Source organism: Rhinopithecus roxellana, chromosome 1 (genome assembly GCF_007565055.1).
Source record: "Rhinopithecus roxellana isolate Shanxi Qingling chromosome 1, ASM756505v1, whole genome shotgun sequence".
NCBI lineage: Eukaryota > Metazoa > Chordata > Mammalia > Primates > Cercopithecidae > Rhinopithecus > Rhinopithecus roxellana.
Genome location: NC_044549.1, coordinates 83,961,780 through 83,977,140, shown reverse-complemented (window position 1 = coordinate 83,977,140; position 15,361 = coordinate 83,961,780). Strand labels below are relative to the sequence as shown.

The 15,361-nt window shown below is 41.4% G+C and overlaps 1 protein-coding gene across 3 annotated transcripts in view; it reads right to left on the bottom strand.

Moving 5' to 3' along the window:
• PTPRG (protein tyrosine phosphatase receptor type G) overlaps window positions 1–15,361 on the bottom strand; it is a 744,286-nt gene that overhangs the window by 292,006 nt on the left and 436,919 nt on the right. For all 3 annotated transcript variants that reach the window (XM_010357825.2, XM_010357826.2, XM_030927161.1), the window contains exon 4: window positions 1,349–1,497. In XM_010357825.2, the coding sequence (XP_010356127.2) occupies window positions 1,349–1,497 (149 nt within the window). The remainder of the gene's footprint in view (window positions 1–1,348; window positions 1,498–15,361) is intronic.

The window sequence follows — 15,361 nt, the reverse complement described above, 5'->3', positions numbered from 1 at the left end:
GACAAGACTTAGAAGCTATGAAATTCTAACAGCTGAAAACCTTCTTGGCCATGTGGCTCCTTTGATTAACGTATGTTACCAGTGAAAAGTCACTCCACGTTTGAGTACAGCCATAGGCTAGAACTGTTACTGAAACACCCGGGGTTCAGACTAGGTCCGGTTGCTTGCTGCACAGAAAGCCAATCACTGAGATGACAAGCATTGCCAAGGAAGGCTTTAATTGGGTGCTGCAGCCGAGAGAGGAGATGTGAGCTCAGTCTCAAATCCAGCTCCCTGATTGACTAAAACTAGAGATTTATATAACATGGAAGAAACGTAACAATGTGTAAGAAAACAAGAACTAAGGAGGGGTAAAAAGGCATTTGGTGCAATGGTCTGGTGCACTTCAGTCCTCTGATACTTTTTTGAGAGGCCTGAAGGTCCTTTCCTGAGGAAGGAACTCAAATAAAACAAATACAAGTGTGAAGCTTTAATAGCAGAAGGGCCAATTTCTATGTTTATCCAAAACAACTGTCTATGGGACTCTTGGGCAGGTTTCAGAACCACATTCATTTTGTTCTTCCATACACTTCTAAGGCTTACCACATGGGGGACCTACCAAGAAACAAACATGTTCATCACAACAAAAGAACAGTCACACAACAATCATGATTAAAGGAAATACATAAGGTTGGCATTGGAAGAGATGTGCTCTCCCTACCCAACATTAATAAAGGAGTTGGAGACGTGCTCCCTCCCTCACCCTGGCTCTAAAGCAGATACACAGCAGCATCTGACCTAGTGCACCCACACCCTTCTACTGTCCAGCAGGATGGATCACTGAGAAGACTGACACAGCAGAAGCAAAATGTCACCATCAATCCTAACAAAATTAACAGTGACTCATACCACCACAGCCTCTTTTTCAACAGCCACTGGGAGCAAAAAAAACCTTACAACTTTGCTACCAAGAGAAGGTTCTGAGACTCCTCTACATGTTGCCAACTTTTCTATTTTCTTAAGGGTGAAAATGAAGTCAACCCAGTTTCATACATAATGTCATCTTTCAAAAATGGGAACAGACAGTGAAAAGAAACTGTGTCAAATGAAACACATGATGAACATCATCAACCAGCAGTGAGTCTACTCAAACCACGATGCCTGTGACTTCTGTGTTTCTCCAGTTAAACAAACGCAAGAAACAAGGATGGATACCCACCTGCCATACTACGGATAAAGGGTTTCCAGAGAGATGAAGTTAGGTACTGTACAGGTGTGATTTGCAAAATGACTGAGGGTAAGGGCATAGCATCTGATTAACATAAAGACCGAAGCACAGCTACACGTTGAGATCTTGACTTTCTCTCACCTCAACAGGAAACCTCCTGCCATCGATGCTGTGTTCAGAGCCCACTGAGCCATTGCTGTGGCCCCAATGAAATTCCACCTTCTCGGCTTTGAATCTGCCAGGCAGACCAGCTCCACTGACAAAATAGTCGTCTTTCAGAAGGATGGCAACTGTGTGAAACGAATGAGAAGAGAGGAAAACAAACTGAGTTTCAAAATCAAACCGAATTTTCCTGTTACTTCTAATAAAGTTCATGACTACCATGATGTGAATTATGTCCTCATGCACCTGTGAAAAAATACATTGAACACACCCGCCTGAATAAATTAGTTCATTCTAGCTGCAGAATGCTCTCAGAGCATCAGTTGGCCCTAAATCATGACACTTTCCAGAGAATGATCTCAGAATTACTTATCCATTTAACAGATTTTTAAAAAATGGAGACAATGACAGAATAAGTCACTCTGAATCAGTGTCTCCTAAAACTGCTTGATGGTCAAAATCGTCTAGAGAGCAAGATTCTTCTTTTTAAGCACTGATTCATGGGGCTACCCCAAGATTCAAGGTCTGGAACCAGATAGGAAATATATAATCAGCCAGATGCAATAGGCATGTTTCTTTGGTCAGAAAATGCAGGCAAGATATCAGGAAACAAAAATTTGTGGGTGCTTCCAATATTAAGGCAACAGTAAGTGGGAAGAGAGCTGGGAGTCTGTTATTTAATAACAGTACCCAGGGAAGTGTAATGCAAAATCTACTCTTGAAGTCACTCAAATACTGGCAGATAACTAGTTTTCTCTATTTTTTCTTTTAGTTCCAAGCAAAAAATAATTTCCCTTAACCCATCCAAAGAACACATGAGAAGCATCCACAACATAGGGAACCTCAATTAAATTCCAACCCTAAATTTCAAAAATATACTGCTCTTTCTTGAAATACAGGAAGGAGAAATTGAGAATAACTTGGATTTACACTAACAAAAAAATATTTTTCCAAAAGGAATATAATGTCTAAATAAAAAACAAATTCTTTTCAAGTGATATATTCCCTTTTTTTGTTTCTCTAGAAGTGAATTCATTCATTCACTCATTCATTCAATAAATACTTATTGGCTGCTAAATACATGTAAGGTGCCAAACAATATACCGAATGGTTTGTGATCGAAAGCCAAGCTTGCGTAAGCCATGGGAAATTGCTTATCCTCATTGTCTCCTCTTCCTAAAGGGATCCTAGTTAGAGCTTTAGTGAGAAATCCTGCATGAAAATTAGGTCTCCATAAAAGATAGGGACTAGGCTAATGACCCATTTCTAGAATACTGCAATTAGTTTCAGTACTTCTCTATGTAAAGGAAGCATTAAAAGCAAGTGAAGGAACTTTCTCATATAAATCCCTTTTTATTGTATTCAAAAGGCAGTTTTTCTCCAACTTTTGAAAAAATATACAAGGAATGCCCAATTAGAAGAACAGCAAATTACAGGATAAAATGAAGTAAAAGCAAGTGTTTCTTGTGCCAATTAAATATGCCACAGCACTGTGCCACCTTCACCCTGTGTTGGGCATCTTTTAGAACAGGGGTCATAAACTTTTCCTGTAAAGGGCCAGTTGGTAAATATTTTAGGCTTTGCAGGCCAACTGGTCTCTAGTGTAACTACTCACTCTTTATAGCACAGAAGCAGCCAAAGATAATACTTAAATGAATGGGTGAGGCTATGTTCCAATAAACCTTTATTTAACCACACCGATATTTAAATTTGACAAAATTTTCAATGTGTCATGAAATATTACACCTTTTGATTTTCATTTAATTATTTAAACCTGTAAAAATGAGAGACTTATCATTGTGTGACATAAATATAGTATCTTAGAAGATAATATCTAAAATCTTATATAAAATACATCTATGTATACAGACATTAGAAAATATCTTCTAAAATATTATATTATACTAACCACATACCTTTAGTTTGATGTCAAAACATTTAGGCATTAGCTCGGTAGTGTTTCAAACACTGTTGATCCTTCTCAGCCAGTTGTAAGTTCCAAAGGACGAAGGCAAAACATTTTGATTCCATCTGTTACAATATACCCAGGGAATCAGCAGCATCTTATAAATATTTGATTTTACCTAAATCATTTATATCTCTGTCAGGGGTCATTTTACTTGTTTTATATGAATAATTAAAAGCATAATTAGAGAACTGTACAATCTGAAACATTAATCTCATTTTTCATTTTACAGTGTTTCTCACCAGAGCACACAGCATGTTACATGTCCACCCACCCCTTCCAAAAATGTCATATATTTTTGTTTACACATGAAACTGGAATGAGAGAACTTTCCCAGCTAACACATTTTCTGATGACAGGTGTAACACTGAACTGTTTGAAACAGAATATACCAAAGGTAGTCACTGCAGAGCACAAGATGTCATGCATACGAGCTCAAGACACATTGGGACTCCATTCTGCCACTTAACAGTGGTGTGACCTCAGGCATGTTACCCAACTTCTCTGTGCCTCAGTTTCCGCCACTGTTCAAATGGGATAATTACTGCAGTGCCTACCTGGCTGGGCTATTTTGACACCTGGAGAAAAATCACACTGGGAAAGCAGATGATCCAGGGCCAGGAAGCCAGCAAGCACATATTCAGTGGCAGTTTTTTCAAACTCATTTCTAGAATCAAGGCTGGAGCTCCTGGACAGCACAAAAGACTGGCCACATAGGTGTAACTCTCTGTTTTCAGAGAAAGTTATACTTTAAAGCAATACTGTCTTTCCCACACAAGTGTCATTAGAGGCAGGGACAATAGCAAGAGCAGGGATGGCTCAAATACTATTTGGGAGGAGATCTTTTATTTTATTTTATTTTTTGAGATGGCGTCTACCTCTGTCAGTTCTGAACAGCAGGGAAGTGAGAAGCCTTCTCAAGAGAATGTTCAAAACCTAAAGCAATATGGAAACATCTGCATGCCAAAAAGGATGTGACACTGGTCTCCTTTTTCTCTGGATGCTTCTCTCTGGATGTCTTTTCCCACATGTCTTCCTCTTTTCTGTTACTTAGGTGTACACCATTCTTTCTACATTCTAAGTTCTCTGTAATTTGGCACTCAAGTCTGCCCTGGGTAAGAATATACGGGCAGAAACAGCAATAAGATACCATTTGGAGTCTATCAAATTGGTAAGGACTTTTTTTTTTTTTTTTTTTTTTTTTTTTTTGAGACAGAGTCTCGCTCTGTCACCCAGGCTGGAGTGTAATGGCATGATCACTGCTCACTGCAGCCTCAGCCTCCCGGGTTCAAGTGATTCTCCTGCCTCAGTGTTCTGAGTAGCTGGGATTATAGGCATAAGCCACCATGCCTGGCTAATTTTTGTATTTTTAGTAGAGACAGGGTTTCACCATGTTAGCCAGGCTGGTCTCTAACTCCTGACCTCAAGAGATTCACCCACCTTGGCCTCCCAGTGCCTGGATTACACAGGTGTGAGTCAGTGTGCCCAGACTGGGCCTGGGGGAGAGATCTTAAGTACTGGGTAGATGCTTTTAGTACACTAAAACCCAGAATAAAAAAGATACTGCCTTTTCTGAATTATTTCTATCTTTTTGATCAAAGAAAATAAAATCATAGTTGGGTGCTAATATAACCCGTATAGTTCCCTGATACTCACTTATTTCCCAATTTTACTCGAGTAAGCATAACGCTAAAATTTAATAACATGAGCAAGGTTGATTTATTTTTGTAGATTATGGATATATTTCTAGCAGTAAGTTTCTACCAGTCAATCAGAACTGGTTTTTCCAACAATGGTGTTGATAAAGAGTTTTCTTTTAAAATCAATTCATTTAATCAAAATGAAGTAAGTAAATTAGAAGAAAATAGCACTATAAAAATAATAAATACAGCCGGGCGCGGTGGCTCACTCCTGTAATCCCAGCACTTTGGGAGGCCAAGGCAGGCGGATCACGAGGTAAGGAGACCGAGACCATCCTGGCTAACATGGTGAAACCCCGTCTCTACTAAAAATACAAAAAATTAGCCGGGCGTGGTGGTGGGTGCCTGTAGTCCCAGCAACTCGGGAGGCTGAGGCAGGAGAAGGGTGTGAACCTGGGAGGTGGAGCTTGCAGTGAGCTGAGATTGCGTCACTGCACTCCAGCCTGGGCGACAGAGCGAGACTCTGTCTCAAAATAATAATAATAATAATAATAATAATAATAATAATAATAATAATAAATACAAATAAAATTTAATCTAAAAATTAAAACAACGGCAGGAAAAGCTGAATCTGGATAAGGCACAAACTGGAAGGTGCCAAGCTAACAGCTAAAGACAGGAGAAGAATGAATGGTGTTATAGACCGAATGTTTATCTCCCTGGAAACTCACAAATTGAAACCCCAATCCCCCATGTAATGGTATGATGAGTCAGGGCCTTTGGGAGGTGATTAGGCCATGAGGGTGGAACCCTCATGAATGGGATTAGTGCACTTAAAAAAGAGATCCCCAGGCCAGGCACAGTGGCTCACACTTGTAATCCCAGTGCTTTGGGAGGCCGGGGGTGGAGGATCACCTGAGGTCAGGAGTTTGAGACCAGCCTGGCCAACATAGTGAAACTCCGTCTCTACTAAAAGTACAAAAAGTTAGCCGAGTGTGGTGGCAGGCACCTGTAATCCCAGCTACTCAACAGGCTGAGGCAGGAAAATTGCTTGAACCCGGGAGGCAGAGGCTGCGGTGACCGAGATCATGCCACTGCACTCCAGCCTAGGTGACAGAATGAGACTCTCAAAAAAAAAAAAAAAAAAAAGAGGCCCCCAGTTAGCTGCCTTTCCTTCTACCATGGAATGTGAGAAGTTATCATCTATGAAAGAAGCAGGACCTCACCAGACACTGAATCTGCTGGTGCCTTAATCTTGGACCTCCATCCTCCAGAACGCTGAGAAATTTCTATTGTTTAGGCCACCCAGTTTATGTTATTTTGTTATAGCAGCCTGAACTAACTAAGACAGTTGGGCTAAGACAGAAAGACAGGAAAGGTCTATGTGGCAAACAAAGTTTCTAGAACTATCCTGATTGTGATGAATGTAGATTGTGATGAAATAAAAGCAGAATGATGGAGAGAACAGAAGAAGCTGGAAACTTCACAAGAAGAGTCCAAAAGTCCACAGCTGTGGCTACGTATGGGCTCTGGAGGTCTATATCTTCCTGATACAAGAAGTAAATTTCTGAGCACGGTGCACACATGGAGCTTAGGAGCTGGCCTGTGTAGCCAGTAAGTCCAAACTTGAATCCTAGTTCTGCCACTGTCCACTTACGAGAAAGTTAATGCACTTCTTGGTGGCTTCGTTCCTATTCCGTAAAATTGGAATAAGATAGCAGCTACTTCACAGGTAAGTTAAGAGGTTCACGAGGGCTGATATGCGAAGAACGCTCACAGCAGCAATTCATACACATCACAGAATAGCATTGGTGTTATGCAACCTTAAGGAAGGTTATTATCCTAGGGAAGGATCCACAGCTTTCACCAGATTCTCCTTATGTCTGGGGCTCCCCATGATGTAAAGACCTCCAGGCTATGCAAAGGGCCAGGACAAAGTACAGGTCAGTTCACATCTTAAATGAGGAATTAGTTTTCTCCTGAACTGGAAGGGTTGACTAAGTGCCTGGCATTCATAAGCATTCTTTGCAGGACATCCCCCAACTGTTTATAAATTAAATTCAACATGTGTGTATAACACAGGCTAAAGCAAATGTTCACACTAAAATCTGAGTAAACAGCAGCAGGTGCCAAAAGAAAAATGGAAGAGAGGAAAACTAGCAGTTTACTATCATATCCTCCTACCCTGATGCACCGTTGCCAAGACTATAAGGTAGAAAAAAAAGCCTACCATTATGGACCCTAATGATGGGATCCCCAGACCACTTTCCACAATACCTGTGACATCAGAGGGATGCCCTGGGGCTCCCAGTAAAAGGGAAACGCTCTTCTCTGAAGGTCAGAATGCACTGGCTGTCGTTACAGCCTTCCACTAATTTCCCTGTAGACACTGACATGTATGTTTTTCAAATACTCAACAAATATTTACTGAGTAATCACTGGCGGAAAAAGTTGGGTAAATCAGACACAACTCTTGCCCTTCTGGAACTTATGGCTAATGGGAAAGACAGGTCTCAAGAACTAAACAGACAACAGATGCAAACCTGCAAGTGGGACAAGGGGTAGCACCTGAGCATCCAAGCCTCGATGAGAGAAGGGGAGGGTGTCATGGTCTGAGCTGAGAGTGAAAGGAGCTACCCCAGGGAAGTGCCAACAAGATGGGAGAACATCAAGAAAGAATCAATGGCCCCATGGTAGTGGTAATGAGTAAGAGAAAGCCAAGGTGACAGGTACCCAGAGAGCAGGATGGGACATGAGGACAGAGCACGAGGCAGGGACAGTGAGCAGTCTGTTTGTTCCAAGAGAAATGGGAAGTCCTTGATATGATTGGGAGAGAGAACAACAAAGAAAAAGGGAGAGACAGGCAAGATCAGATTAAGGAACTAAGTAGATTACTCTGGCTACTCTGTGGAGAAGGCCTGGGAGGAAAGCAATGCTGGTCAGTAGAAATAAGTGAGGAGCTGATAGCAGTAATCCAGTAAAGAGTCCCTGGACATGCTGAATCAGAGCAACCTCAGATATCCAAGAGATGATAAACCACAGGAATATCCTGGGTCTCAGTTAACTCACTGCTAAACTAGGTGAGATGAACAAGGTGGATTAGTTAACACTTTATTTTTTTTTTTTTTTTTTTTTTTTTTTTTTTTTTTTTTTTTTGAGGCGAAGTCTCGCTCTGTCGCCCGGACTGGAGTGCAGTGGCCGGATCTCAGCTCACTGCAAGCTCCGCCTCCCGGGTTTGCGCCATTCTCCCGCCTCAGCCTCCCGAGTAGCTGGGACTACAGGCGCCCGCCACCTCGCCCGGCTAGTTTTTTTTTTTGTATTTTTAGTAGAGACGGGGTTTCACTGTGTTAGTCAGGATGGTCTCGATCTCCTGACCTCGTGATCCGCCCGTCTCGGCCTCCCAAAGTGCTGGGATTACAGGCTTGAGCCACCGCGCCCGGCCTAGTTAACACTTTAACCATATAAGACATGAAAGATGGAGGAGTCTAGCAGAGAACGCTGTACCCTAAAAAAGAAACAGTTCTTCAAAAAATGGCCTGTAACATTCAGGGTAATTGGTTAATCAGGCTTCTGTCTACACAAAAACTAGCTCCTACCACCTGAACTTGGGGACTGAGGCTGTGGGCATAACAAAGAAAATGGAGCTTAGCAGACAGGAAACACAGCTTGCAGAGTACCTAGCCAAAGACTGACCCAGTGAAATAGCTCCAAGCTCAATTCCAGGATTCAGGTAAAGCTGGATAGTATTAGAATGAAAGAACCCAAGAACGTGGGCCTTTGAAACAGGAAAATGTATAAAGCAGAGCAAAAGCACACCTAGCATTCCCCAAATAAATAATGGATTTTAAAAATTAAACTTTCATTTTCTTTTTTTGGGCAACCTTAGGCTAATCGGAGATGCCCCAGGGTACTACAAAGACACTGTTTATATTAGGCACGCCCAATATAAACAATGCCAAGGGCCCAGATGTTTCCAAACATCTGTCTACTTGGCTGATGTTCTGCTCTTAATCAGAAGCTTGGCAGCCTCTTTGTAAGTGAAATGACCTATTTATTAGTGACACAAACAAAACTCAGAATAAAAAAACAACTGTTGATCAAGGAATGATGACTCCACAATGGTCTACCATCATCGGCCCATATTTACACCTATTAAGGATCATTACATTGAGGAGGCTATGGAAGTGTTATAATAAAAATAAAAGTAATGATTGGCACCAGGTGAGTTTGAGACCCTCCTAAAAATACATTTGGGGAATCATTCATGTATTTCACTTATCCAGGCCCTCCTCATCCAATATTATTAGGGATAAGAGAGGTTTTATTGAAATAATAACACATTTAGGTTATTACTGTCAATATCAAAATCTACTCCATAGATACAATAAATGAAAACATTTTTTAAACTTCAGTTCTCTTCTATGGCCAGCTCTAAGGAAGGAAGACAGGAAGGAGAGAAGGGGGACAACGCTAGGAGCAGGCAGTGAAAACAGGCACAATAAGGCAGAGAGACAGAGACATGCCCCAGGGGAGGCAAATGCAAGGAGAAGACACAGGAGGAAATGTGGGAGAGAATGAAACCACAAAAAAGGTAAAACCTCATGGAGAGATCCATAGAGAAAGACATGTGAGTCCAACAGAATACAAAGAATAGGCAGAGGTTGCAGTGAGCCAAGATTGCACCACTGCCCTCCAGTCTAGCAATACAGTGAGTGAGACTCCAAAAAAGAAAGAAAAGAAGGAAAGAAAGAAAAAAACAGAAAGCCCAAACTATCAGAAATATATGAAGACACACACATACACACACCCATACCCACAACCCCCTCACACACACAAAAACACACTTTTCCCAGAAACTTCCTAACCAATCTTTTGATTACTAAAGGCATCCGTGTTACACTTGAGCAACCATGCCACTGTGGGATCACATCTTGCATGGGGGCTAGGCACAAAAGTCCATCAGTTTTGGAGGGAAATCAGACATCATGAAGACTGCTATTGAAAACCTTGTAATGAGCCGGGCGTGGTGGCTCATGCCTGTAATCCCAGCACTTTGGGAGGCCGAGATGGGGCAGACTGCTTGAGGCTGGGAGTTTAAGACCAGCCTGGCCAACATGGAGAAACCTCGTTTCTACTAAAAATATAAAAATTAGCTTGGCGTGGTGGCATGCACCTGTAACTCCAGCTACTTGGGAGGCTGGGACATAAGAATCGCCTGAACCTGGGAGACAGAGGTTGCAGTGAACCAAGATGGTGACACTGCACTCCAGCCTGGGCCACATAGCAAGACTCTGTCTCAAAAAAAAAAAGAAAAAAGAAAAGAAAAGGCCCTGTAAGGTGCCCATCTAAAGTGGTAGCCTGGTGCTGACTCTCAGTAAGGCTCACACATCCTTGTCTCCACTGACCTTGGAAGAGACAAGTGGCTCTTCAGGGCTGTAGAGAGGCAGCAGTTAGCTTGAGTGGGGTTCTACAATGAACAATAGGGCAAAGAGTATCTTTCAACTCCAGACACTTGCTTGACCTTGGGGAGGGGTGGCTACCCCTGGCCTGTGTCTGAGCAGAGCCACATCCTCCTCCAACACTTAGCTTGGATCACAAGCGCAGTTAGGGAAATAGCATGTGGAAATGACCAAGGTTGTTAAGATTTTATTTTTCTCTTTTTACCAGCTAGCAATTAGTTTGTTCATTACTTAGCTTGCCTCTGTGTGCTCTTAAGTTGCTGCTCTACTGAAAACTTCTAAGAGCCAGGTAAAATAAACTCAATGGAACAGTGTCCTAAAATACTTGCCTTAGTTTTATGGGCACAGTAACATACTAGAAAATCACTCTTGACTTTCCCATCTATAGTTTCCCTCCCAATGATTCTTGTGTGAACTGAATAACCATATTTTGAATCCATCTGTGTCAGGCACTATGGCATATGCAGACAAATAGGAAAGAATGTCGGCAAAGAAAAAATACAATAAACCAATATAATGAGAGAAGATGAAAATAGCACGTCTTGTGGTAAACACATTTACTATTTGTCCCCAGTGTGGGATGTAAGAAAAAGTAGTTTAAAAAGAAAAAAACTCCTCCCAATAGTTAAAATTCATAGAAGACCATGTCTTATTAACATACATCAGAAGCAACATCTAAGTATTAAATTCTGATCTTTTTGCTGGAAGCTAATGCTAGGAACAGCAAGATTGTCTTGAAATGTTCTTGATGAATGCATTATCTTTTCATTCTACAAAAATGAAAGAAAGGGAAATAACTTTAGATGAAATCAAATGGGAACTGGCACAATAGATAGTTACGGCTCCTCAGGAAGAAACAGAGAGATGCTATCTGTCTTGTGAAGATATTTTAGACAACTTTCGAGAAGCGGGTTAGGTACAACCAAGTTGCTCTATTGATTATGCTGGATAGGATATATAGCACTCTCAGGGGGTTAAGACAGATCTGAACATCTAAGCTGTTTTATGGGAGAGTTACTGTCTGTATGTAATAGGCCGCTTTAAATATTAACTTTCTATATTCATATTTTAATATACAAAAGACAGAGTCTATTTTACAGATAAGTGACCTGTAAATTTCCATCAGAAAAAAATAAATACTCCCTCTTGAATTTATTTCCCGGAATATAAAGTTCCAGAAAATACTCTAAAATAATTTTAGAGAAGAAAAATATGTGTTGCTTAAAAATTAATGATTTACGGAAGTTCATCTAGGTATGCAAGATAGATATAAAATGGATGGCACAAAGGCAGGCCATGTGGCTCATGATACACGAATTTTTTTAAATTTAAACTTTTAATTTTTCTCAGAATAGCAGATTCACATGCAGTTGTAAGAAATAATGCAGATCCCATGACCCCTTTAACCCATTTCTCTTAATTGTACCATCTTTCAAAACTAGTACAGTGGGCTGGGCATGGAGGCTCATGCCTGTAATCCCAGAACTTTGGGAGGCTGAGGTGGGTGGATCACCTGCTGAGGTCGGGAGTTCAAGACCAGCCTGACCAACATGGAGAAACCCTGTCTCTACTAAAAATACAAAAAACTAGCCGGGCATGGTGGCACATGCCTGTAATCCCAGCTACTTGGGAGGCTGAAGCAGGAGAATTGCTTGAACCCAGGAAGCGGAGGTTGTGGTGAGCCGAGATCACTCCATTGTACTCCAGCCTGGGCAATAAGATCGAAACTCTGTCTCAAAAATATATATAAATAAACCAACCAACCAACCAAACAAAAAAACTGTCGTACAGTGATAGGTGGTTTCTTTAAAAAAAAGAATTAGACAGGTTGCCTATCAATACTATTCAATGTGGAAATTATAAACCCCACCCTAATTTAGCCTGCACTAATACGTACTGTTCAGTTGAATTTATATGATCCAGACAAAATAGATCAAATGAATACTCATTTCTCCAAATTCTAAAAAATTTATGAACTCATGGTGTGTTAAGATCTACAGAATAGCCAAGCATGGTGGCTCATGCTTATAATCCTAGCATTTTGAGAGGCTGAGGCAGGCAGATCACTTGAAGCCAGGAGTTCAAGACCAGTATGGCCAACATGGCAAAACCCTGTCTCTACTAAAAATATAAAAATTAGCCGGGCCTGGCAGGGCACAGTGGCTCACGCCTATAATCCCAGCACTTTGGGAGGTTGAGATGGGAAAATCACTTGAGGTCAGGAGTTCCAGAGCAGTCTGGCCAACGTGGTGAAACCCCGTCTCTACTAAAAATACAAAAATTAGCCGGGGTTGGTAGTGCATTCCTGTAGTCCCAGCTACTCAGGTTGCTGAGGTGGAAGAATTGCTTCAACCCGGGAGGTGGAGGTTGCAGTGAGCCGAGATTGTCCCATTGCACTCCAGCCTCAAAAAAAAAAAAAAAAAAAAAAAAAAAAAAAAAAAAAAAAAAATTAGCCGGGCATGGAGGTGGGTGTCTGCAATCCCAGTTACTCAGGTGGATGAGGCACAAAAACTACTTGAACCTGGGAGGCAGAGGTTGCAATGAGTTGAGATCACACCGCTGAACTCCAGCCGGGGCAACAGTGAGACCATCTCAAAAAAAAGACCTACCAAATGAAGGAAGTTTATATTAGTGTTAAAACAAAACAACACAAGTTGATTTCTGCACCCAAGTTTCTAAACCACCATAAGTTAAAACTCTTTCAAGAGATTAAAAAAAAAAAAAAAATTGCATGTTCTTTGTTTCAAATTGCGTATAGCTGGTTGTCACTTTTTTTTTTTTTTTTTTTTTTTGAGATGGAGTCTTGCTCTGTCGCCCAGGCTGGAGTGCAGTGGCCGGATCTCAGCTCACTGCAAGCTCCGCCTCCCGGGTTCACGCCATTCTCCTGCCTCAGCCTCCCGAGTAGCTGGGACTACAGGCGCCCGCCACCACGCCTGGCTAGTTTTTTGTATTTTTTAGTAGAGACGGGGTTTCACCGTGTTAGCCAGGATGTCTCGATCTCCTGACCTCATGATCCGCCCGTCTCGGCCTCCCAAAGTGTGGTTGTCACTTTTTAAAAACCCTTCCTACAGCAGATTCATCTTAGAGTATTTATGATATATTGGCCTATCTAATATTATGTCGTGAATTTTATAGTAATTAGTTGTATGAGAGTAATAAAGATTTATTTCTGCTTCTCAGAACACTGTGCTTCTGAAATTTCTGAGACCGACGGGTTTGTATTTGGATAGCTTTGCTCTAAAATCAAGTGCATGCACTCAAGAGATATGCAACAGGTTGTGGATCACTCTAGGAAGCTAGGAGAGTGACAAAGATTGATAATCAGCTTCTGGAAGACCAAGGTCATGAATCAACTTGAACTGAGTGAACCCTACATACGTCTAAACCCTGTCATTGGTGATACCAAGCTGAAAGCTGTCACTGAAACGTGTTATCTTTGCTGAAGGCTGTCAAGCGTTGCAAGTCAAGTAGAAAACCGTATCAGAGAGTGCAGTGATTGTCTCTGACAGCCTTCCAGAATGTGGTGCTGAGGTGGTACTCAGTTCCAATCTCTGATTGCACCCAGGGTGGCAAAGCTCTCGTCCACTACATTTAGATGTTCTGAAGAGAAATAATCTCATTGCAGTTATCCTAAGAACACCGTATTTAAAACATAAAGTAGGGCAACTGATAAATTCTGAATTGCAACAATAAGCACACAATCTGTGCTGGGGTGGTAGAGAGGTGAGGATGAAAAGGTACGTACAGGCCAGGTGCAGTGGCTCATGCCTGTAATCCCAGCACTTTGGGAGGTCGAGGTGGGGAGATCACCTGAGGTCAGGAGTTGGAGACCAGTCAGGCCAACATGGCGAAACTCCATCTCTACTAAAAACACAAAAACTAGCCACGGGTGGTGGCACATGCCTGTAATCCCAGCTACTTGGGAGGCTGAGGCAGGAGAATCACTTGAACCTAGGAGGCGGAGGTTGCAGTGAACCAAGATCGTGCCACTGAACTCCAGCCTGGGCAACAGAGCGAGACTCTATCTCAAAAAAAAAAAAAAAAAGAAAGAAAGAAAAAAAAAATACATACAAATAACATTATTGGATCACCTGTTTTTTTTCTGGTGATCCCTAAAGCTGCCCATTTAGCCAGTTAGGTTATTTAAAAAAAAGAAAAAAAGAAAAAAAAAGGCAATTTTGTGACCTACAACATGAATAGGACCAAAGGGCTAGGAGTGAAGTCATTTTAGCCCAGCATGAGGGCTCTGGCAGCCAAGGTTCCTGAAAGGGATTACTAACAGTGGTGCGCAGTGACATCCTTGGTTACAAAGGGTTCACTTTAAAAAGAGAGAGAAAAAGACTTGCTTTAATGGGCCAAAGTTATAAGTAGTTAAGTAATAAGAGTGAAAAATATCTTTAGGCATCAACAGAACCCCAGGTAGCACTAAGCAGAGATGTAGTATAATATCCCAGAGCTTATTTTCAGATCATACAGCAAAGCACAGCAAGGCATTCTCGGGTACTTATAAGGACAATCTATAAACTGATATTTGCACAACAGTAATTGAGAGGGAGGCAGCTCTTCGCATTAGCAATGGTAAAAAGACGATGCTGCATATTCACAAATCCCAAAATGACAAGTGAAAGAATCAAATTGCTGGTGTGATACACAAAGGGATGAGACAGTTCATCTGTACTCGGAAGTAATAAAAAATATTAATAAACCAAATCTCAAGAAAGATACGAATTCTGATTTCATTTGCATATTTGGCACAATGTTACCTGACAGAACTTTCTGCAATGATAGAATGTCCTCTGTCTGAGCTGCCCAATAGGGTAGTTACTAGCCGTATGTGGCTGACAAGCACTGGAAATGTACCTAGTACAACTGAGGGACTGAATTTTAATATTATTCAATTTTTAATTAAAACTTAAATGGAAATAGC